At 36.7% G+C, this 26,357-nt stretch overlaps 1 protein-coding gene across 1 annotated transcript in view; it reads right to left on the reverse strand.

The window, feature by feature from the left end:
- Nucleotides 1–2,024: 2,024 nt before the first annotated feature.
- Nucleotides 2,025–26,357, reverse strand: part of PLGRKT (plasminogen receptor with a C-terminal lysine) — a gene marked incomplete at its 5' end in the record, with an annotated part of 29,879 nt that continues 5,546 nt past the window's right edge. The window contains 3 exon segments of the mRNA XM_082013288.1: nt 2,025–2,175; nt 7,383–7,492; nt 8,431–8,561. Coding sequence (XP_081869414.1) covers nt 2,054–2,175; nt 7,383–7,492; nt 8,431–8,561 — 363 coding nt within the window. The 3' untranslated portion in view covers nt 2,025–2,053.

Genomic DNA, 26,357 nt, shown 5'->3' on the forward strand with positions numbered 1-26,357 from the left:
GTTTAACCTTCGGGAGAAAAAAAATTCAAATTTAGCTAGGATGGAGTAATAAATAGCTGTCCTATTATCTCCTAAAACTGCTATCTGGGTCATTACTTCGCTTAGCCTGCTTGCTTCCTTTAACACTGCCTTTTGATCCAACAGTAGGCAGCAATCTATTGCAAGCATACAGATACTAATTCCTAATTCACAGTGGATAAGATTATGGTATTTCCTAATTTTCTAAGATTTGTAAGTAAAACTGCTATATGGCCTATTAAGTCTGCTCATTTGTAAAAATGTCTTTCACAGGATTAAAAGGTGGGTTAAAAGGCACAGGTGGAGACATACAAATACCACAAGAAGCCTGGAGTATTAATAGATGACAGGTCAAAACATAAAAGGCTGTTATAACTTCTTCAAAATTAAAGCAAGGACTTCAGGACCTCGAGAAAAGGTAGCAGAAACAAGTAAGCAGGGGCACATTTGTGCTAAAAGTAGCACATAACATAGCAGTAAGTGGTGAGGGATTATGTTACAGGATGGGCAGAAAAGGTGAGGTAGTCTTGGACTGCATTTTGTGAGCTCACAGAACATGGGTAGCACCATAAGCTGAGTTGAGGCAGGCCTTCCAAGACAATTAAAATCACTGCCTTAAATCCTAAGCAGCCAAAGGGTAGACCAAGCTATTATAATCAAACAAACTATTATAACACATTTTATCACTCTGCACATTAAAATGCATCACATTTGAGATCTGTTGCAGATTGTATGCTTTGTTAACGTGCAGATGACAGAACCAATTATAGAAGTGATTGAACGCCAAAGTGAATGCACTTTCAGAAACCAATCTTACACAGCTATGGAAACTGTGCTATTAATTTCTTCTACATTGAGAAGCTTTTGTTTTATTATATATTCACCTGTCTTACTCTAACAATATTCTAATTTTAGTCAAATAGTCTTCAAAAACAGACTCAGGACATTATCTCCAGCTGGAATTTAATTTTTAACTCAGTAAATTGTCAATGCAGATTTAGGCTTAATTCATTATTGGATGCTTTTTGGGCATTTCTTTTTCATTCCACAATGACTAGACTAATGCTAGAAGAGTTTCCATCCAAAACACAAAATAATCTATTTTGAAACAAGATTTTCAATACAGAAAGAAGCATTTTTTTTGCCAAGTGTAACATCAGAACACTAAAATATACTAAATTTATATTCTCAGTATATACCATGCTAGAGTAAAGACATGCAAAAAATCTCTGAGATTTTTAGTACTTGTAAGGCCCCTTGGATATACCCATTACAAAAACATACATTAATAATTTTGCTTGCTGTTAGCCTAAGTTAATATTCATCTTGGTGAAACTCTGATTTCATGTAAACAAATTATCCCAAGTTTCAGAATGTCAAACAAGCATGAAAAAGATTCATGAAATAGCTACATAATTTGTTTTCTTTTTTGAGAAATTATCTCTGCTCATACTTTAATACAGTTTTTCCTAAGAGTAAAACACAGTTAGCAAGTGACGTCTTTACTTCTGAACCTACTTCTGATAAAAGCTGTTTATTCCAGAATTTGAAGCAGAGATGGTGAATTTACTGCCTAAAGAAGAGCAAATAAAAAGTGTCTTATTTTTCAAAGAAGTTGACTCTCTGTTCCTGACTTCAAATTGAGCTCTGCATCCTTAAATATATTTGAAAATTACCACCATATTTATACAAATTTGTAACTACCAATTAACTTATTTTCATTGATTATAGTGAGTTTGGTCAGTAGCAGACATTTTTTCTACAGGTGAAAGTTATCTTCAGACTCTAAATAGACAGTGGAAATTAAATATTTCATTTTAAACAAGAAAAATATACTACAGCAACAAGGGTTAATTTCAAGGGATACATACAATACAAAAATAATTGCTTTAGAAAGTACTGATTTAAAAAAAATGAATTCTATTTTGGTTTTATAAAAGTTCATAATTTTATCAAAATTTTAATGATTTTGACATTTATGTCCAAAATCAGTATTACAACCATGTTTCAGATATTAAGCTTTAATACCATCTTCCTATTTTTCTATGAAGAACTTGCTGTGAGATCTTCTGATTGTCTCCAGGTCTTTGCTAGTGAGTGGTCCTTTTGGCAATTCTAGCAAAGTGCTCTGTGTGTCCAATATGTGCTCTGCTTCACCTCAAAAAAATAAAGAAATTAAATAAATTTCCTCACCCTTACTGTGAGAAAGCAAAGGAAGTGAAAAAAAAAAAAAATTAAGAAACTGATTAAGCTATTCTTGTTTGGGCCAGAACAACAAAATACCTAGTCACAGTTGATGCCAGTGTAGCATTAAAGTTGTCTTTAATGAATTTTGGACCAGTGGGATAACTGCACATGGAAGTGTTTGGTCTGAACTGAATATCTGCCTCAGGCTGCATTTGTTTGAAAGAACTTCCGCCGTAACAATCAATTGTGGTGTTCTCTCTGCTATGTCTGTTAGCCCCTTTCTCCTAAGGAGTACACTGAGTTATAGTAATGTTAACGTTTAGAGATTTATTACGCACTGCTTTGGAATGGAGGCATGAGATACAGCAAGGATTTAGCATCACCATGTACTTCGTACCAACCCCATGCTGTATTTGATCAATTGGAAGTCTGAGAAGAGAGTGGATCAGACATACACACAAAAGTGTACATGAGCTTTAAGAAGTAAATACCCTGTACACAGTATCTTAGACATGTCATATTTAGGGACAATTGTCTCAGGCCTAAGCTAAAAGATGTCAGGCTACAGGCAGAAAGTGGGTAGCACCGGACTTGAAGCAGCACTGGTCAAAGCATACTGCTCACAAAAAGATTTGCTAAGACAGTTACCTAAACATGCAATCTTAAGAGCATAGTAGGGCAAAGTTGTAGGGTGCAGAATGCTCTGGGTAAGGCTGGCATGAAAAATTCTAGGACAGAGAATCCAAAAAACAAAAGATATGGATTGAACAATATGCATAAGTTGTGGTGATTTGATTGTGGTATAAGAAAGGATGAAGGTTAGGCAAAGAACGTGGGCTTTTTTGGCTGATGCCATCTAGTAAACAATCTTGTTTACCTACGCTTTAACTCCTAGCTTAATGATGGTTACAGCAGTTATTTGAAGCTGTATTTACATCAATAAGCTTGACTGAATATTGGAGTGCAGTCAAGACTGTGGTCATTCTTTAAAACAGGTCTGAATGCCGAAATCTCCAGTTGCAATTTTGGTAGTATTACAGCGGTTTGGATCTCCGCACATTGGTAATAGCCAACAGGATGACACTGGTTACCACTCCCCGTAACTAGTAATAGCACAATGTCAGTCAGTTACACAGAGCACCTGATTATGTAATAGCAAGAGATCTTAGGTGACCGAGAGATGTTATAGATAGGCAAATCTCTATGCCCGTCACTCACATGCACTAGAGCAGATTGCCCAGTCACCGTCCTTCTCACATGGCTCAGGATACAAGCAATGAGCTATCTAAATCTTGGAAAAGGCAGCCAGAGTTTCATTGCTTACTGGAGAAGTTCAGTGCAGTTGGAGGCTGGCTATACAATCCCTCTCCTCCTCCAATCATTTGTCTGAAAAACACCAGTAATATGTACCTGGACTGGGAGGGAAAGCAGAACAGCAAGGCCAAGAACACAGATAGCAGGTCCATGACTGATTCTTAGTGTCCTCAGCCATTCAGAAAAGACAGTGCACTTGATGGCTGTTCTCTCATTGTAACCCTGCCACCCCTAAAAGTTTCAGTTCTGATACATGGCCCTCACACACTTGCGGCTTTTCAACAGCACAAGCAGAACCCAAAACAGGTATTTCTCCCCATGTCCTTAGTTTTTGCTTTAATTAGCTCAAGCTATAAAGCAGGGAAAAAACCCTCTGATTTCAATGTGGGAAAATATACTCCTCATGAGAAAATGTTTGGACAAGTAGGTTAGAGACAGAAAAAAAAATTAACTGTAAGCAAGATCAGAGACAAAATGCCTGGTAAAAGAGAAAGAGAAACCTTCTAAGGGTATAAATTGATTGCAGAGAGTGAAGGACAGCAGATGCAGGGCTATTTGATCAAGGTGGTTCAGATACAAAGAAGATTGTGCAGCACAGAAATAATTGCAGATCAGCTTAGAAGAGAGAATTGGCCATGAGGCTGAAGACTGGCATACCCTGGAAGAAAGAGACCAGTTGAAGAGGGAACTATAAAGGGAATGGTGTATACATCCATCATTACACCACAGAGATAAAGCATGGCATGCACCAACAGAATACATGGACAAGCAGGGAGGTGGCTGAGAAAGTAGTCTGGGAGTGGACACAGGGATCAGCTAGGTAATAAGAACAAGCATTGTGGCTGCAGGTCAATTGAGTCATAAAACCTTCTCTTCAATTACTTAAGTTTAATCTTAAAATAAAAATGAACTTCTGAACCCAATTTCCACATAATTACAAACCTTCTTCTGATTTCCAGCCCAGATTCATTCAGGCTAATCCACTTCCATTTACACTAGTGCTGATATTACTAATTAGTTTAATTTCTTTCTCTTACTTTCCTTTATCCTATCTTGTAAGTAGGATCTGTAGACCCAAATCTCTCAGGTCTTTTTACAAGGCTAAACAAACTAATCACTTTGTTTTCTCTCACAAGGCAGCTCAGGATCCTCTGATAATTTTAGCTGCTCAGTAATTCTAGATTTCCTGTACAGAAGTGATCCAAATTATGTATAAATTTCCAAGGAAGGGTATTACTGTTTTCCTGCATCAATACCTTCCTATCTGTACTCTCTATTTATACTAAGTTTGTGCAATATCTACCCCTGGAAATATTCAAAAGCCATCTTGACATTTTCCTGGGCAATTGGCTCTAGGTAAGTCTGCCTGAGCAGGGGAGTTGGACCAGACCACCTCCAGAGGTCGCTTCCAACCTCAACCGTGCTGTGATACTAGGACACCTCACTTGATATTTCTAGACTTCACTTGACTCTCATAATTTCATCACACTACTTGATTATACTCATTCTGCAATCACTTAATACATTCAGTTTTTTCCCTTTTTCTATAATTTCCCACTGGTGAGGTCTGATGGTGGAAATCCCTATTAGTCTCTAGCTTCTTGCTGACCTTCTTATCAAATTGAATCCTATTTTATTATCTCAGTTCTTCAGGTAGTCAGTTCTTCTTGAACTAAATAAACTACAGTTTATTTTTTCTCTGTTGATGGCACTAATCAAGTTTGTCATCCTCAATCAAGTTTGTAATCCAGATTTGATTAGTATAACCTACTCATAATTTCAAATACAATACCAAAGCAGATCCAGACCAAATCTTAAGGAATATTGCTAATAATCCTGACAAAGACTATCCTTCCTCTTTAAGCACAAACCTTTGACATCTTCTCTTTACTCCAATGCTTGCCTGTCTACTAACTTCGATGTCATAGAATAGTTTAGGTTGGAAGGGACCTTCACAGGTCACCTAGTCCAATGTCCCTACAATAAGCAGGGACATCTTCAACTAGATCTAGATCAGGTTGCTCAGAGCATCTGACCTGACCTTGAAGGTTTCCAGGGATGGGCCATCTACTACCTCTCTGGGCATCCCGTGCCAGTGTTTCACTGCCCTCATTGTGAAAAACTTATTCCTTACCTCTAGCCTGAACCTACCCTCTTTTAGTTTAAAATCATTATCCTTTGTCCTGTTGCTACAAGCCCTGCTAAAAAGTCTGTTCCCACCTTTCTTCTAAACCCCCTTTAAGTACTGGAAGGCTGCAATAAGGTGTCCCCAGAGCCTTCTCTTCTCCAGGCTGAACAACCCCAACTCTCTCAGCCTGTCCTCACAGGAGCTATGTTCCATCCCTCTGATCATTGTTGTGGCCTTCCCCTATGCCCTTCATGCTAACTCCATCTTGATGTGGTAGTACACTAAATGCTTTCAAGAGTTTATAATAGATCTACCACATTTCTTTTGGAAAAGAGAAATTATTTTATTGGAAAAGACGGAGTTAGTTTGGCATATTTCATTTTATCTTATTGTCCATTTAGCTCCATAGCTTTTTTCCCCACAACATTTTCACAAGTCTTACTTAATGCTGAAGTTTTCTTAGTGGATCTGAAATTATAAAGAGGACTTTTCCTATTTGGAAAGCAATAGGATACCACATTGCCCCTCTTCAACCTAGACAGGGCCATATGGTCCTCAGTAAATACATTACATACTCTTGCCATGGGGTTTGCATTATGAAATGCTCACTCTTTCAAAATTCTGGAATGAGAATTACCTCAATTTTCAAAAATGTTATTAACAAATCCTAAATCCCAAGTGTTCCTTCTGCACTATGTGTACTAATCTCCTTTTCAATACTCTGATTTCCAAGAGCCACCAATTTTTTCTCCCTTTGCTTAGCTGCCTCTTCATATTAAAATAAAAAAAGTATTTAGTGGGGTTTAGGAAATGTTCGTAGATATACATTGCTGCCATCACCTAAATATATTTGCACCTGTCTGCAGCAGGAAATATCTCAGAGTTTGTCTTATTAATCTATTATTATTTTTGGTGAATTACACAGAGTTAGGAAAGCTAGCTCTTAGGTCTGGAGTCTAAGACCAAGAACTGAAACAAATTTTTATTCTGTTTCAGTATGTTTGTGTCGGTAGCGGACAGGAAAATGAAGTGACTTAACTAAGATGATTTGTGAAGGTGACAAGCCATGGCCCAATGCTGTCTTCACTTAGACTAAACACTCTCTTAGCATGTCTCCTTCACTAGGAATCAGAGCTAACATAAAGACACCTCCATAATCCTCAACACCCATCACTTAATCAGATCTGCCACTGCCAACTATGAGGCAAGACCCCACTTTCAGGGACTCACCTTTCTTTTTTTTCCATCTTAGCATGGCACTCTGGCAAGGTGATCAGCTGATGACTGTGTTTGGTCATGAAGGTGTAAGGGCATGCATGATTCCTGTCTGTATCCCTTTATCTGCTCTTACCATCCCTACCCCTTACCAAAACAACAGCATTAGGGCAGAGCATGGAAGGAAATCTCTAGATCCGTCATTTGTCACAAATATGCAATGCTTACTTTAGCTGTATTTGTAGCCTTAAAAGTCACATTTTTTAAAACAAGAGAGGAGAAATTAAAACCCAGTCTTAATGGGAGGGAAAGGCTGTAAAAGTAGAGTGAGTACTCTTGATTAGGAAAGTATCTGATTGTAACAAAGAAGAAAAGAAATGAGAGAGTAAGATTTTTGTCCAGAAAAAAAAAGACAAAATCTATTGCAAGTTTTCCCCCAGCCATTCTAAAACAATAAGAGGTTATCTGAAATATTAAGCTTGGTTCTATGTGTGAACCAGATAGACTTATATACACATACCTTTTATCCTTTGCAACAGTGTCCCATAGCCCATATCGTATTGATAGGCAAATATAAAGCTTAAGGGAACTACTGGCAATAAAACTCCTGGGTTGTTGTTCTTTATTGCTCTGCTCAAAAAAAATCTTATTTAGGACATTCAGCACATCAGCACTGTTAGTTCAGTTGACCTTGACTGTCTAGGACTTGTGTATCCTTCTACACTCTCTAATCAAAGAACAAATCTTAATTTTCTCAGAAGCATTCATCTTCTGGTTGCCTTCTTGCTCAACTGTCAACCCAAGGGTATTAAAAAAAAATGCTTTGAGTGAGTTTTGACTATATCTAACAAAAACGGGATTATCTAACTCATGTAGCATACATGTGCACATGCATATATCCATCCAGCCAATTGCAACATGTAGCAATCAAGTTACTATGTTCAGTTCCAAATGCATCCGAGTCCACAGAGAACACATAATGCATAAAGTGCATTTAATCTGTACTATGTACACAAAACCACAAATATTTCCTGCATTCCCTCTAATCATGTTCTAGCACAAGAAAAACGTGTTAGCAAACAAAAGTCCTATAAAGCAAGTTCTTTCCCATGCAATATAGTTTTAGTAGCCAGGGTTTTTTTAATTCAAATTTTAAGTGAACAATTTTCAGAATATGTCCACTTGTTCACTGGCATATTAAAAAACCCAGATGATGGAGGACTTGTTGCTCATTAGTAGCTCATTAAATCACAATACAAACAAGAAAATAGCATGTCTTTTAAACAATCCCTCCTGCTCCACACATAACTTATTTTACACTGATTTTTGGTACCTCAGCTGTATCATTTTATTGTCAGCTAACATGTCTGCTTTTATAAAATCTGCAGTATAGACATAACCAAAACACATCTGGAAGCAGACAGAAGTCAGGTCACTATCATCTGATCAATCTCTGAGCAGTTGTTGCATAAAAATAACTACCTGTTGTAATGCAAAAGGAAGATCCAGCATCATAGAAATATAAATGTACTATATTTATATTTTCTGTTAGGAAATAAACTGCATACCCAACTGTTAAACCTACAGCTGCAAGCCCAAAAAATATCCCAAAATATCTGAGAAATTCTGGTGTCCAAGCAATCTGCATGGCTGTTTGTATCTCTCTCATCTGGTTCTGCATCAGTAGTTGCCTTTCCAGCTAAAGAAGGGAGAAAGGTTAAACAAAATTAAGTCATCCATTTATATTAAAGACAGAGTCAATCTCTCATTGGTCTATAAATCCGAAACACTGAGAAGGTTTCTCTTTTTTCTTTTACTTCAGTCATTCATAGCCTTTAACTGAGAATGGTCTTCTTCAGTAATGACTCAGAATAGTTTATATCAAGAAAGCATGTAGGTCAATTAGCAAATGCTTTAATGCAGAATCTTTCTAATGCTGCTTCTCAAGGTCAAGAAAACCAGGATACCAGTGTTAGGTTTTGAGGGTTCCCCAGGTCTCAGCAGCCTAGGTAAAGGTTCTCTGACCTTTGCATTTCCATAGTGATCCAAAGGGTACCATCTGGCTGCTTTCCAATCTACTCTGCTTGATTTTAATTTAGCTGACAGTACCTTTAGAATCAATATTGACACCTCTTTGCTCTTTGAGGATTTCTCTTCTTCATGATGCATCATAAAGCTAATAACTCCTTTGAAACATCACAGTTCACAAATATAGAAAAAAATGCTGTGAAGATAGCAGAACTTTTAAAGATACTGGAATATGTATCAAAAGTCCATGAGAAAATACTTCTGTAATTAATATTTAAAAAGATAATGAAAAAAGTACAATCTAGACAGTATATATTCATACATCATAGTAGAACTTTTGGTGCTGCATAGGAATAAAGGAAGCAGACTATTAGGTTTTTTTTTTTAATTACAAGCTCCATCTTAAACATCCCAGTACATTTCCATTAAATAAAGGTAAATGTAGTATATCTTAAAAGTTCCTCTGTACTTGTACAGAACACCAAAAAGAACAGTGGTCTTTCCTCCTTAAAAGTGATGCAAAAAAAAAACCTGTGTCAAAAATAAGCAGTCCGAAAACAGAGGATAGAAGTTATTTAACACATTAAGAAGTCTGCTTCTTCCCATTAATGTTTGTAACTAATTTTTTTTAAAAAAAACAGAGTATTTGAGTTTGTATGTCTAGCCTAGCCGAGTTGCATAGAAAGTCCAACAAGGTACAGGAAACAGAATACCAGCTGCCCAAAAAAGTGTATTCTAGAAAAAGAGCAAAGCGAGAATTCAGAAAGTTCTCTTCTCATGCATCTATAAAAGTAATTAAATCTGTTCTTTTCTCCTGCCTTCTAATTCAAGAATAATTTAAAGGATTTGTAATTACTTAAAGTTTCCACCCATTTATTCATCTCCATTACTATTGATTTAGCCAGAACAATTTCTGTTAAATTGTTACTAATTATTTCTTCAGACTATGTTGATCTTGCTATCTTATTTACAAGCTCATTCAGTACCTAGATAGGTAAAATTAATTTTTTTAGACAGCATAATAAAAAAAGGACAGATCTAATTACATATAATTGTACACAGTAGGAAAAACAACATTCACTGTAGTCTCACAATAGTTTAATCTGTTTCTTTTTCCTCAAGACTTACATTGTAATTGTTGTTCTCACAAAAAATATCAACAGGTTCCACCTTCCTGATAACCATAATTTTCAGATCGTTTTTTTCAGAAGAAGTAATAATATAATAACTGACAAACCACTCAATAAAATATCAAAATAATTAGATTTTATTTTGTCACCTATGAGACACTTGGAAATTCTAAAGTAAACAAGCACACTGCCCGTTAATTAGCCCCATTGTGGTCCCAAATATCCTAAGCCTGGTAAATTGCTGAGGGTTGACGTGACAAGATAAAATGACATGTAATATCAATTTAATAACCTCTATTTTCCCCTTCAACTTCATAATGTGTGTAGTTTGCACACATGTGAAAAGTATTAAGGGATCCTTTGTCTGCCTGTCAGCACAGATAAGGATGCACAGTATTACCTTAAATGAGCTTCAATTTGAAGAAGTACATGTGGAGGAAGTGGGAAAAGGATATGCTGATGAAATATAGGTCTTGCTAAAAGACCTATATTAATGGAGAAGAAAAACAGATAGTTTAATATGAACAGTGTAAAAAGAAGTAAATATGGAGTAAAAAGAAGCTGTAAGTTTAAATCTACCAGAGTAAACTAAAGGTTCCTAACATGGTTTCTCTAATAACGAAAAGAACCCCTGACACAAATTATAGTTTGATAGCTCTTTAAAACCTAAGTACGGAAAGAAAAAGGTATTACTTAGTCACAGATACTAAGGTCAAACAAACACCTCTCTGTAGGAGACTGTCATATCAAATTTCAGAAGCCCAAGGATATTTTCATGTATATCTACAAGTAATTTATATAAACAACTTAGTATAAATGAAAACAACTTGTTTTATCATCAACAGCAGCCAGATAACATAATCAAACAATTTTTCATATTCTTTTGTAACCAGAAGGATCTTTCTTTTTTTCACTTAAAAACAAACAACCCTGAACTTTCTACATGTTAGCCCATACAAAAATAAAGGGGGGAAAAACACATAGAAAAATGCTCATAATTACTTTCCTTTGAGCAAAGTTCTTCAATGTGGATGTAAAATCTTACCTAGATGAAACACAATACTGTATTTTAATTAATTTCTTAAAAAAAGATGTGTTGGAGGGAAACTTTAGTCTGATGAATCTTAGAGATGAGTGTTTTATGTGTACATGGGGAAATGTGGCATAGCCAAGAAGAAAACGTTTCAGAGAAATCCTGATGCACAGGAGTCAGCAAAAAGTAGATCTAGTGACATTTAGCTAAATTAATAGTTTAGTTCTTGCTATTACTGAAGTTGCACGATGTCACAATGAACAGTTTACCATACAAGATCTATTTTGGCTGTAGACTTACAATGTAGCACCAAGAAAGCACTGAGATGTTTTTAGGCATAGTAAGTAATCCACAGTATTGCTGCACAGGTTTGTTTTTAAATCTATTTTTATTTATTCATAAGTTATAGGGAGAAAATCTAATAACAACAAACAAACATCACTAAAGTTGCTCCAAAACTTCTTTGAATCTGTGCAATCTTATGCCAAACCCAGGACTACCTGTCCCAAATGCCAGAAATGCCCTTTATTCTGTCCTCCTTTATGCTGAAAAAAATCTTAATTCTTGCTTTCCACTTCCACGATCAGTTTTGTCACTTGGCATAGTTTCATCTTGCCAAAACTAAAGACTACAGTGCTGTAGCTGTAGGACTACAAAGGGAATCTGCATGACAAAGATTTAGCCAGTGTTCCAGGGCAATTCTGCACTGACTTCACTGGATTTCAAGCTTTCATTAAGGAAAAGGGAAAATTGAGCAACAATGATGGCCAATGTTGTTCCAGAATGTACTGTCTCATTGCACAACTTAAACTTACTCGAATAATTGTAAAAAAAACCAGTTTGGAGTATGTCTGAGCTCTTTGCAGAGAGCACTGTAGGCACTGCAAAATGATGTGGGTAATGCTGCTGTCACGTTCCATGTGTGGGCTCCAGCACTGCCTGTTCAGCACAGCAGGGAACACCCCTCTGGCAGACTCTGACAGAGCAGACATAAGGCAGGGCATCTATCTACCCTGTGTCATTAACAGCAGCATTAATATGTCCAGACCCAACATCAGATCAGCTAAATAGGTTTATGAGCAATGTTGACACTAAAAGAGTATATGCATTCAAATGAAATTTGGATGTTCTAAGTTGCAAAATCAAGCACCTACGTGGGCATTCAAGCAACTTTTATGTATCTCAATCTTTCAAAATTTCAAAAAATTCAGGGGCAATATCCTTGTGCTTACCCACTTAACATGCCAATCTGAATTGAACACCTTAGACTCTGACAGTTTTGAATGACCAGGATACCCTGATACGCTGGCAAAAACTACTGGTAGATCATAAAGCAAAACTACATTAAGATTACGTTAACCTTAAGCAAGTCAGGAATTGAAAGCAGATCTATACAGGGAAAGACTCAGGAGTCCACCACAAAAGATGATTCCCAATTAGATGAAAGCTAGAAAACTAAATCATGTTTGACCTCAGTTCAAATCAATACCCTATTTTCAGTTGTTAATAATTGTGTCTTATTTTCCTCCACATGTGTTCTATTGAAAATGCCAGCCACGCTGGGGTACTGAAAGGGTGGAGAAGATTTTTGACCTATTAACATACAGATTTTATGACAAAAGCCAAGTCCTACTCCCTTAGGACTTACTTTGCAATGATGTTTAAGATTACTTATTTTCTCATTTTGGCAGATCAGAAGCAAGAATTAAGAACAGTAGGTATTCATTTTACTGCAAGCCGTAACTTCACATGTAGAACTTTATAGGTGGTAAGATTAAAAAAGTGGATCATTCAAGCTTACCAGAGGTGTGCTGTAGTTTATTTAGAATAATCTCACTGATGGGAGAACTTGCTTATTGAGGAAACAAGCCACAAGTACACATCATACACATCAGGTGAACAACAGTTCACCATCCAAATGCCATGTCTTAGAGAAGAAATTCTATTTAATTTTAAATACATAAGCTTCTGATCTCTATAGCCATAAAAACTTCAATAGGGACCATTTACATGACTATGTTTGCATAAGAACATAAGAAGGTAAAGGGTCTCAGGTGCAGATTTACCATGGGAGGAAGGGAGATGCCATACTTTTCCCAACCAGGTTGCTATGCATGGCACAAGAGAGCTAAAGCTGTGATGTGGATGCATGGGTACACACCCAAGCATGCTTTTCCACTACTATTAAGAAATCATGTCCTACAACAATCAGACCATGTTTTAGAGATGTATATACAAGTACAGTTCATATCATAATCTAAAAAAAAACCTATATAAATTTCTGCAAGTTTAACTCCATAATGAACAGGTTTTCTTAAATGACAGTAGCAACTTCTTTATTGGTTATAAATTCTAAAATTACATGATCAATATTTAAGTTTAGTATTTCAAAATGAAATAGGTACTAATAGCAAGTAACATTTCATATTTTATAACACACTCAGGAGGACCCAATTAGAAATAACTTTCCCATTTTTCTTTAAATACAGCTAGTAGTTTCTCAACACCATGTGAGAAACTAAGGGCTGATTAGCATCTGAAGTCTGCCACATACCAACTGTTATAGTAAAAGGAAATCAATCTGACAAAATGAAACATGACAGATGAAGATAAGTGAGGCAGAAAGGGAAAAGGCCAGTTGCTGTGAAACTGATAATGCTAATAAACTAGACAGTGGTAACTATCCTTATCATTTCTATTGATTATTCTTCAGACTGTCACAATGATGTCAAACCACAGAAAAGAGCATTTATACCATCATTTCATTGATTAAATCCAGTGGGAGAAAATTCTTATCTGAAATAATTTAATCAACTTTCACAACTTGAAAAAAATTAAACAGGCTTCTCTGGATTACAAGCCACTCTGGCACTGGTAGATAGATTGGAAATTTCTGATACTTTATACTCTTAGCTTATTTTCTGTCTGTCTTTCTGCCTTTCTGTTTCATGTTCAGATGCTGTAGGAAGGAACAGATGCTACTTTGGTTTTGTGTTAAGGTGATACACAAAGCAAAACAAATGGGATACAAGGTGATATACAAAGCCCCAACAGAAAGAGAAAGCAGAGCCAGTGCAAAATGCTCTCTCTTCACTGTCTGTCCGTATTAAATACAATTTCTCTGATGTATTTCGTGCAGGTCAAGATGTAGCTGGAGAGAGCAAAACACAGTAACTAACCCTGGACAAAGTCTGTAGTGGTAACTTGGTATATTTAATGGCTGTTCTGGCAGTACACTCTTTTCCCCACCCCTCCAAAAACAGTGGGCAGGACAAACACTTGGTCATGGCAGTAAACCTATTTAGGGAACTCTATTTCACGTCACCATCCTCAAGACATAATTATGCTGACAACCTGGTAAACAGATACTCAGACAGAAAAGGAATTAATCTACCTTAGAACAAATTAACAGCCAGATAAATATACACCATCTCTGCTTAAGTTCTGAAAGTCACTATCTAAATCTAAGAAAAGAGAAACTTTAAAAAACAATTTGAATATCCTTACACCATGTTAAAAGAACCTCCAGTCACACGTTAATCTCTTCCACATCTGTTATAGGCCACGGCTACTGTTCCTATAACAGAAGGTTATATTCACTTACAGTTTTTCAATGATCAGAGACTCTGAAAGCGTTCTTTAAACAATTGCTAACTTCTAACTTCTGAGTACTGAGAAGGGCAATGAAAATAAGGCTTAATTTTTCAGAAACATGACAGTAACACATACAAAAATCTGCAAATCACTTACAAAACACATACAAAGGTAGTGTGCATGTAGTATAGCTAAATGACTGCACAAATCCCTTGCAGCAGCAGGCCACCTCACATTTCATAAGCAGATAAAAGATTAAAGGCTTATGTGACACGTCCTAGGTGTCATCCTTCCTAATCAATGTGCAAAACCAGAAGCTGCTGCAAATGGTTGTTTAGCAAAAATAAATGCAAAATAGAATAGTAATACCTATGCTTATATCTCCATTGTAAGCCACCAGAGAGCAATACAGAGATGACAACTTTTAATAATTACAGTGTCTGCTTGGTTCTATGACCAGCATGCACACAGAAATGTCAGGAAATGGGCCTCTAGATCAAATGGTTAAAATAAGACTTAAATGTTTTATCTTGCTGCTTCAAAGCTTGTTTGCCATTTTTTTTCAAATCAAGTACACAGAGCAATTAAAATTATAAGCACTGCAAGAAACTACAGTTCCTAAAAAGAAAACTCAATTTTTAAAGCTTCCAAGAGCATAGACATATTTCATAATATTTACAAGCTAGAAGCTACCATAAAAAGAAAGGCATCTCATAGTATATATCTCTACAAGCCAGGATATAAACTGCACTGAAAAAATCCTTTATATTACTGTTGTTGTCAATAAGTTACTGGAATTGCATGCCATATAAAAAGAAAATAACATCTAAAGCACCTAAATCCTAAAATGATGTTTTAAGCTGTGCAAAGGAGAGGCTCAATCCAAGGGAACATGGTACAAAAGTACCACTCTTGGCAGTCGCCTAGCATTTCCGTGCTTCTGCCATGTGGCCTTTGGGAAACAAACATGCAGCAGAGTGAAGAAGGGTGTCCTCCACCTGCATTTAATAATCTTATCTACACAGTAAACAAAGTATTAAGGTACTGTGGTCAGTGCTTAGATTTCTCAGGAGTTTTATACAAGCTCTATAAAGACAAACCAAATTCACTGGATAGCCAGTTATGTAAAAAACTGGCATCCATGCTGCAGGAATAGTAAAATAGATCAAGCAGTGTAACATAAAGAGTTAACATTACAATATCAAGTCATTTTGAAATGTGACTAATAACTGAATAAGTAAGAACTATTTAATTTGCTATTTCCATCCCCCAATAATGCCTCTAGGTATGCTCCTTGTTTGCCTCAAACATGTCTTTCAAAAAAGAAATAGAGACTCAGACTCAGAGAATTGAATCAAAAATGAAAACCAGAAGAAATGGCTGTAAAATGATACGGCAGTATGAAAGGGTGTTACAATACCAGCAAAACGTGCAAATATGATGTTTCTTCCTATCCATTTCAGATTCTGACTTGCAAAATTACTGTGGATCTCTTTACACCATTTTTGTTATGGAATTAAAATAGGTGTAAGATCTCTTTACTTATCCATTGTACCTCCTGGGCTCTTACAAGTTCTGTTCTATACAGGGCTCTTCCCCTCACTCCCCCTTTTTTAAACTTGGCATTCAAGAAACAGTATTTCATAGAAAAACAAGTAAATGGCCAGACTTGACTTCAGTGGACTTAAGAGCAGAAGAGTAAGTGGTAGGTTTGTTCTACTAAGAAGGAAGGAATTATGGAAAATTCATACGGTTAAAGGAGGCAGCCTCAGAAGGCATTTTTTTTCTTTGAAGTCAGTTAAATCCCACCAACAAACTAAGCCTACATGTGTAAGAGTTAGCTGCAGGTGCACCTCCAAGCAAGGCAAGAGTTTTACCTAAGCAAGCTGCCTTCACAACAACATGTACTAGTCACAGATACTCCCCAGCAAAAAGGCTTGTAGAACTGATTCCACTGAACAGATTTAATTAACATTTGTCTCATTACTGGTGGAGCAACCAGTCTGTTTTCCATCTTTTGCTGGTGGTGCTTGCATGTTAGAAGTAGCTACTAAAATCTGCTCTTGGTAAACCATTGCATTTATTTCTTTACAGCGGTCAGGCAGAGTATACAATCTCCCAGCTAATACCAACCAAGCTGGCTATTTTCCTGTGAGATAGATTGTTCTAATCTTCCTCAGTACAGATATCATTTATCTTGTTCTCTTCCATTTGATGCATGCAAACTAATAAGGATATAGAATTATTACCAGAGAGCATTTATTTCCTGAATTAAGCCCAGATCACCTAACGGGCAAAACAATTTTTCTAATGCTTCAAGACAAATGCATTAGAGGTGCCATAAGCGCTACTAGTATCTTGTCAATAGAAAACAAATCTAGCGGTTTCCCACCCCAAGGGGAAAAGGATGGTAGTAGTCAGGAAAGGAAAAGCTTGCTTATATTTTACTTCACACGGAAGAAAGGAAACAATTGTTTTAATCACAAAAGAACTTAAAAAAAATCCTTTTGACTAATTCTCAGTGAAAACTTAAAGAGGAAAAAGTTACTTACAAAACCCTAGAAAATTACTCAGTGTCTAAGACATTAGGAAAAATGTAATTTTTCAGGTATAGTCATGGAGGTGGCTGATCTTTTACTAACAAAGATAAGTTGGCAAAGCTGTAGATGGAAAGAATGTCATCACACAAAGTTTATTAGGCACAGGAAGGACTCTATAGAAAGCAGCCTATGCAGAAGATGTGTCACTTCTCTTTCTTTTTTGATCAATGAAAGTGATAAAGCATGAAAAGAAGTTTATTGTTCAGAAACTCATCGGCATTTTAACATTAGCCATTCCTCTTCCTGCCAAGAGTCAAAACATAGCACACGTATGCCTTTCAACAGCCACCTCATTTTATGATCAAATGATAAATCATCAACAGTGTGTTGACTGAGTAATGGGTTAATTGAATATATTAAGAAAAAACCCAACAGAATCCCACAACACTATTTGCAAATATACTTAATCTTCAAATAAAACAGACAGCATCTCCTCCTGGTCTTTCTCATACTTTCTTATATGCTCTTTTCCTTTCCTACTTTTAGCTCATTACTCAAAAAGCATCCTAAGATCAGGACAGGAACATGCAAAAGATACATGTCCCTACCAAAAACAAAATGATTAGCTTATTAGGTCAATTCATCTCACCTGTCTAAGATGGAATATTCTTAGTCTACTACATATTGAACAGACATTAATATTTTCCCATTTTAAAAGTTTTGTTTTCTTCTCCTCTGGTTTTCACTAACATTTTGCATTTGTCTTTAAGTTGAGTTACTAAAACAGAAGGCGGCCCGATGTCTAGTTTGTCATACAACTCCTACTGACCTATCTTGTTATAGCATCTTTACATTCTTAATACATTTTTAATTAAACTGAAATAAAAATTATACATATAAAACCTTCACCTCAAATACAGATTCTTTCCTGGTTTAAAACTAACTGGGGAGAGGAGAGCAGAGGAGATAATCAAGCTGCTTGATAAAGAAGTCAGGTGTTCCACATCTCTCCCTCACAAAATTCTCAGTATCTGCAGTAGTAAAGGAAGTTCAGCAAAGTGTTATGTATTAATATATCCTAAGGACAGCAGAATCCATTATTCAATTCAAATCTCACAAAACCAGTAACTTAAGGAAGGTGTACATATTTGTATAAAAAACATTTACCTTCTTAGCTATGCAGGTACAAATACTGCTTGTACTTTTTCTATGCTAAATGAGTAATCTCATTTTTCACTTGAACAAATGTTTAAAATGCTTCAGCTGTCTCTTTCACTATATCCTGTCATATACCTTACCACAGAAACTTCTGTTTCTTAACAAGTAAGAACTTCAAAACCCACTCAGAGGATAACTAGATTATCAGATACTTCCCAAAAATTAACAAGCATAAAGCTCCTGTTGAAAGGTTTAAACTTATTTCTTACTGGGCATATATAAACCTTATGATTGTTGTGTACATTTTCAAAAAGACATTGAGATGAAAACCGAACATCAATAACAATTAGCTGTATAATTGAAGTTACAACATCTTGTAATCTTTGCTAGATAAAAATCTCACTGGTAACCCGATATAATATAATAGCACTCACACAGAAATCAGTGTTAAGTCCTGAAAAACAGGTATTTTCTGTATTTAAATAAATTATCACATTTACTTATGTGTTTGAGCTGGTTAGAAATTTTAAGGTTGGAAAAGAGATGTTGCTAAGGTAGAAACAGTATTAAGTGCAGAATAAATCTAGAAGAAAGGGTTGTTACATATTAGCCAGCCCTCGGTTAACTGGACCTGCATTCTGTTCAGATACCAGGTTCTGTGCATAGTCATGAGGATAAGGATAGAAAGCATATTCAGAGGTCCTTTAAAGTTAGCCTGAAAGCAGGGAGCTGAAATAAGTATTTATTTATCCCAAGCAAGACCACCAGTGACAGATTTCACTGTCTTTTTTATTAACCCGTATGACAGTTAGGCACTGAGAGTTTCCTATATTTATCCCCAATTCTTACTTGCACAACGGGAAAGACTCAGTATCTCTAGAAGGATGTATGAGAAAAATACCGCCAACACACACAAAATTCGTAACAGACATGTTTATAACATCAGACAAATAAAACTTTTTCAACCTTTCCTCATAGGTTCTAATGCCTTTATTATTCTTATTACCATCCTCTGAACTTTTCACAGATGTCTGCTCACTAAAAGTATCAAAATCTTTTTCACAGCAAAGTCATCAGTAGTGCAAATTGAGTAATTTTATCCCCTGGTTAATAAATCCACAACTACATTTGCTTTTTACAAGGATATGTGCTGTTGACTCAGCTTATGTATCAGTATCTATCTATCTGTCTATCTAAATACACTGATATTTATGCACAAGTATATAAAACCTACATATTTTTTAAGCCTCTGAAGTCTAATCACTCATACTTGGTTAGTCTAGATAACTTTTCCTTCTTGGATATAATGCTCTGGACTGGTATTTATTCTATCACCTTTGCTTATTATTTTAGGTATTTTCCAATTCATCAAGACAATCAGAACACTAAACCAATCCTCCAATTGAAAATTTTACACAAAGTTTTCATTGAATTATGTGCAGATTTTATGTTGAGAAACTTCTGAGTGTCTCAATATAAAAGGAAATGTTCTGGTCCTTCTCAATCACTTGTAATAGGCCTGACATTTTTTTACTATTATTATTACTTTAATTCAGAAAAAAATCCAATATAATTTGGTCATAAGACATGGTCTACCAAGAAGCTTGCTACAGGGTACTTCCATACTTTCATTTCATATTTAAGGACAAATAGTTGAACACAAAGAGAAAACTGCCTCGTTCCTTTCATTTATTGTCATTCAATGCAATCTTTGTAAGGCAATACAGCCCTGGCAGGAAAGTGATGCAATCATGGTATGTTTTGCCTCTAACCAAGTGCTGACAGTGTGGAGGAAAGAAAAAATATTATATTAAATTGCATTTATCTATGCTTTCACTGAGTTTTTGATAGTTTTTCCAAACACAAATACTTTTGTCACACATCTTTTATAACGTCAAATTATAGTCTAATGAAATTAATGTTTATTTCATCATAATGTTAATGTGTAATGTGCCAAAGCATACTCTTATGACACCAGAGCATTGAACCATTTGCAGACATGGAAAGCACTCAACAGCAGTTTCACTTCAAGCTGAATCATGAATGCACATGCCATAGCTTGTACATACAATGTAAAATGCATACCTCTTTCTCCATAGGCCAGAACTGAAGAACAGATAAAAGCACAGAACACTTATGAGTCATTTTCAGAAGTAGAAAACTTATGATTTATAATTTGAATTAAGTTATTTCTACAAGTACAGAATCTGCAAGAGTCAAATATGTTTTTGGCATTTCTGTGCTGTGTCCAAAAGAATGTTTCACTTACAGAAGAAAATGCTATATTCTTTTTCATCTTTAAAAAGTCAGACTACGTATTATTGCATTGGAAGATCAGTCTCCCTAGCAATGCTTTATACTATCTGCCTAGCTATCCAACTTAACAATTTTTACTAGCTGGGGAGAAAAATGCCTCCAGTTTTTATTTCCCTTATTATTCAGCATCACTACCAAAGCTTCAAAAAGAGCTGTTAAAAAAAGCAGTGGGAAAAAAAAAAAAAACACCACAAAAAAAAAAAGAGAGAATTCAATTAGATACAGAACTGCAGAAGAGCTTCAATACCACCAGCTGGCCCTCATTACAGTAGGATAATGTAGTCTTTCCATTGCTCAAAATGAACCTGTATGACACCAGGGACCCTAGAAGAGGGAAAAGATTTGAAAAACAAGGAGAGGCTGGCATGGATTTTCAGAAAAGATGTAATTGCACTGCATTGAAAAATCAACCCCTACTGTTACAGATTTGAAATGGGTTGGGTTTTTTTTCCCCACCAAGGAGTACAGAGCCTTTCCCATACCCACACAGGAGCATATATGGAGCAAGTCTATAAAGTCCCAAAGACTAACTGCTATGAAAGCAGATCTATGGCTGTTTCCTGGCTATCCAATATTACTTGGGGAGAAGAATGCACTTTACAGTCTGACATAATAAAATAGGGAGAGAGGAGGGACAGCAAGAGAAGGGAAGTGAGAATATCCAGAGATTCATATTGCAGACAGGAGGTATAATCAAACATTTTTATTATGGGTAAATACAAGATTTGTCAGAAGTATATTATTTTCCTAGCCTGTTTATTTTCTCAAAGGTTATGTGGCTCCCATCAAAGATTAATTTGGAGGATTATCTATGACTCCTGAATGCAATTACACTTTCGCACAAAGAAGAGTATTCTTTTGTCTGATAAGGAATTCTCTTCCTGGGGAAAAAAACAACCCAAACCCAACCAAACAAAACTCCAAATGACTCTGAACTGTTATCCCAAACCAACAACAAAAACATCTATTAGCCACAGAAACTATGATACTCCCTAAGCACTAACTAGGCTCTTCTTTCCAGCACTTTCAGCTATTTTTGGCTCCTCCTGTATTACTTTCACCTAAAACTTAAATTTTTCAAGAATTCCAGTCTTCCACTCTTATCAGTCTGATCTTCCCCTGAAAGTCTGGCAGAGCCAACCTGCTGTAATCTTAACACAGGACTTCAGCAACAAGTTTTGCTTAAATAATGGTTATAGCTTTTTACTAGAATTGCTGATTTTGACTGATTTATGTATGTGCTACTGCTGGATACATAATATTAAGTGGTATTGCAGCAATTTATCTGTGAATAAAGCAATAAATATTAAAAAATTTTCAAAATATACAGGAGACTGTAAAATTGAAAAATTGATTGAAAAATTCTTTTTCAAGTATATTATTCCAATAGACAACTGGATTTTTGCTTAGTTCTTGCAATCTGACATGCAGAGCACACCAAGGCTTTAATTCCCTTCCTTGTGATGTTACTTCTGTATTAGTATGTCTTACGCATACCTAAAGCCTATCTAACAACTGTCAGTTAAAAGTTAGACCAAGTCACGGCTTGCTTCAATAGATTGCTGCTGTGTATGTGGTGCTCAAGAGGAGTACAGACATCAAGCGGTAACTCATCATAATTCTCAGTCCTGGAAGAAGCAGATGTGAGGAAATCCCACCTCTTAAGATCGACAACATAAAGTGGACCAGAGTCTATGCCTGCTTCCATGGTGGTCAGAGCATCATAGAATAACTCAGCTTGGACAGGACCTCAGCAGGTCCTGCTCAGAACAGTGAGCTATGTGATCAGGCCAGGTTGCTGAGGGCTTTATCTAGTCAGGTCTTGAAATCCTTCAGGGACTGAGGTTGCACTGGGTCTTTGCTCCACTGATGTGTTGTCCTTGTGAAAAAAAGGTTTCTCCTTATATTCAGTCTGACCTGCTCCCCCCATCCTGTTTCAATGTATACACACTATCTCTCACCTTCCTGCAATCCACCACTGTGAACACCCTGGATCTGCTTTCTTGATAACCTCATCACAGTTGCTGGAGGGCTGCTGTTGGATCCTGCAGCCCAGAAGCTATCCCTCTCCAGGCTGAATAAGCCCAACTCACGTGGCTCCTCTCAAGAAGTGCTCAAGCCCTTGACCATCTTGAAGGTCCACTGCTAAACTTGCTCCTTTTCATCCATATTTTCATGTATTGAGAGAGGAGAAGGGGGGCAAAAACTGGATGCAGTATATAAATGCATTTAACAAAGTAGTGAACAGAAGGCAACAGTCATTTTCCTCAACTGGCTACACTACTGCTTATAAAGCCCTTGTTGGTCCTTTTGACTCTCTGCTGCCAGGGCACACTGACAGCTCATGTTCTGGTTGCTGTCTCCCAATGTCCCCTCCATCTCTACAGAGTTGCTCCCCAGCTGTCAGCCCGCAGCCTGATGTTGCCAGGGGCTGTCTTGCCAGGGATGCTAAGAGGAGGTTGTCCTTAAACACATCAGCTTTCCTGAACTCCTTTATCCTCCAGAGCTGCCACCTATGGCGTCTCACCTACCAGTTCCCTGAATAAGACAAAATCTGCTCTCCCAGTGTCCAGGCTCTGCACTGTGCTACCTGCCTTCCTCAGCCCTCTCAGGACCCTGATCTTGCCACCACAACCAAGACTGCCTTTCATACTACATCCCTAAATCAGTTCTTCCTGATTCGTGAGTAACAAATCCAGCTGCGCATGAGCCCTGGATAGCCCATTCAGTACCTATCTATATCAAGCAGTTATCCATCACATTTTCCAGAGACGTACTCAATTGCTTATGTCCTGCTTTATGGCCCTTCTAGCAGATGTTAGGGAGACTGAAGTCTCATGAGAACCAGAGTCAGTAATCCAGAGTGTTTCTTCAGTTGTTTAAAGGCTTCATGTACTTTGTGACCCTGTTTGGCAGTCTGCAGCACACTCCCACCAGTGTCATGTTTCGTGGCCTCTTCTCTGACCCTAACCCATAAGCTACTCCTTCACATCATGAGCAGCCCTCTTCCTTGTCTTCCCTACCTGTCTTTCCTGAAGAGCTTGTATCTGTCCATTACAGATTTCCAGTTGCATGAGCTGTCCTACCCTGTCTCACTTATTCCCATGATGTTGCAGTTTTGTGACCAGAAACAGCTCTTGTTCTTCCTGCTTGTTTCTCAGGCTGTGTACTTACTTGTGCATGTACAGGCCTCCTTTCTCCAGAACCATCAACACTCCAGAAACTCCAGCATGTTGTCACTCATAAAAGCTTCTGCAAGGACCAGATATGTGCTAGGCTTGTTTACTTGACAACTGCTGTGACAGCAAAATACCCCTATTGTGCCTCTGTACTAGGAACAACCTTTTAGGATTGGGGAATGTGATGTATTGTTTGGAGAAAAATCAGAGGTTTTTAATTTTCTGTTTGGTTTTGTGTTTTGCTTTTTTAAAAACAGAATAAAACCACTCTGCAATAGTTTAGAGAATTCCTTGTGCTCTAAATTGGAGAAAGTAGTTCATTGCTTAGAACCTGATCAGTATCATATTTAGCAATTCAACAAAGCTAGGAATTGGTCTTTTCCACATGGCTGAAACTCCAGCTACGCAATTCTTGCTTTTTTGAGCTGACCTGCCCTCATTTATTTCACTTCACCAGGCAGTCCCCTATACAATAGATTTTTCTCTTCCATTCTCTGACCAAAATCAGTGTTGCTCTTCTTCCCCATTGCCGTTTTGTACAGTTTTCCCTAACGGTATCTAGGTGAAAACTTCAATAGCTAGACAATATCAAGAGAGCACTTAACCGCTTAGGTGTGATTGTTAAACATAAAGATATCACAAACGAATCAGTCAGATACTGCCTTCCCATTTTGGTCATCTCATGTTAAAAAAAAAAAAAAGAGTGATATTACAAAACTATAAAGTAGTCATCAATTCAGATCTCATTAATGATGTTGCAAGCTAATACATGAAAGAGTAAAAAGGCTAGTCATTAAAGGACTCTGTGTACCACCAATTCTTTGTGGAGTTTCAATGAAAAACAATTTCTCATTAAGTAAGAAAACACGTTATACACTGAGATATAAAACAGTTACCAACAATTTCAAATGCTAAAAGGACTTAAATTTTTTAATTTCATAGACTAGAAACCACTGTTTACTACGCAGTATTATTCCCACACAAATCAAAATATCTTCATGTCATTCAACTCTCATAATACCATTGGAAAAACAACCCAAAAAACCCCTTACAAAACGAAATCTAAGCCTCCTCCTCTGAAGGGTTACCTTTCATGTAGTTCACTGAGGACTTACAGACAGACTATATACAGGAAAGCTGGGAACTGACTTCGTTTCCCCTGTGTAGCATTTTACAAGCAAAGCAAGGAATAGCAGCTTTTTAGACCCAAAAGCAGTATTACCTCTATTACCTCTATAAAAATAACAGCAGGGCATAAACTAAAATCTAACAGAGCAGGGGGGTGAAGAGGGAGTGGCATAGCACTGAGTTGGTGGGGTTCCATTCAAAACAAAGTGGGTTTGATTTCTCTACATGCATCAGGAAGCTTAGCAAAAATTTCACAGGAGAGCTTCAGCTTTTTTATGTCTATACCCTAAAGTAAAGGTCTTCAAGTTGCACATAGAACACCTTTTACACATCAGCACAGAAATATTCTTCTGTAGTGCCAAATTAATTTAGTAAGCTTTGCTCTATGTAGTCCTAGAATTGAATTCATTAACACTAAGAAATTAAATCTGAAATTTTAATCTGTGCCTTCAACCATGATTTTGTTTCTTACCACTCTAAATAACACTATGTATAGAGTATACAAGGTTGTGTTAATATTTTATTAAATTATTTGAAGACAAGGTACTTCTGTTATGCAGTAATCACACTTAAGCCTGTCTCATCACATTAAAGTCTTTAGCAAGCTTCAAAGTATGTGAATTCAGCCAATTTCCTTGGAACAGACCCACCTGTTGGTCAAGGAATGTCACGGTCTAGAAATACCAAATGAAGTTATAGTTAAAGTGTTCTAATCCATACTGAGCAATCAGCTACAAATACTGCTGCATTCTTAGTTTCCAGTTTCAAAATGTGTCTTTTTCCAGGCTGACTTGTACATCTGAAAATGGCTTTCTTAGTAAATAGTTACTGAAATAGCTTTTTCAAGGTATACTTTTGGGTTGTTGAAAAAAATGGCAAGGAATAAAAGTCTAACCAGAACAAAAAGTACAGAACATTGGACTTCAACAAAAGAAATGCATGAAATTCCTGCTTTTAGCTGTGTTAAGAGCATCTACGTAGTTCATTAAAATAAATAATCTGCTATAAATGCTCTGAGACCTGGAACCTCCTCTGACCCATTCAGCTATGCTAAAAGCACTTAGCAAGGCCATATGCCATCCTTGAGCTGCAGATCTGATATATTAAGTGTTTGGAACAAATTCTGCAAGTTAAACTTTACTTTAAGGAACAGGCTCATGATAAAAATGAAGCCTCAACAAACTTCTATCATAAACAGTCTCCACTTGATACAGACTGGTATTTCATTCTGGAATCATAACAAGACAATACAAACAACTAGTAAGTCCTTCAACATCAAGGCAAACTGACAGCTGAGTTTTTATTCTTCTTCCCAAAAGCATTATGACAGAATTTACAAGGCCACAATCCCTTCTCTTCAGAGTTATGCCAAGAAGGGTGTAAAGAAAA

This window comes from Phaethon aethereus (assembly GCF_964289735.1).
Source record: "Phaethon aethereus genome assembly, chromosome: Z".
NCBI classification, from domain to species: domain Eukaryota; kingdom Metazoa; phylum Chordata; class Aves; order Phaethontiformes; family Phaethontidae; genus Phaethon; species Phaethon aethereus.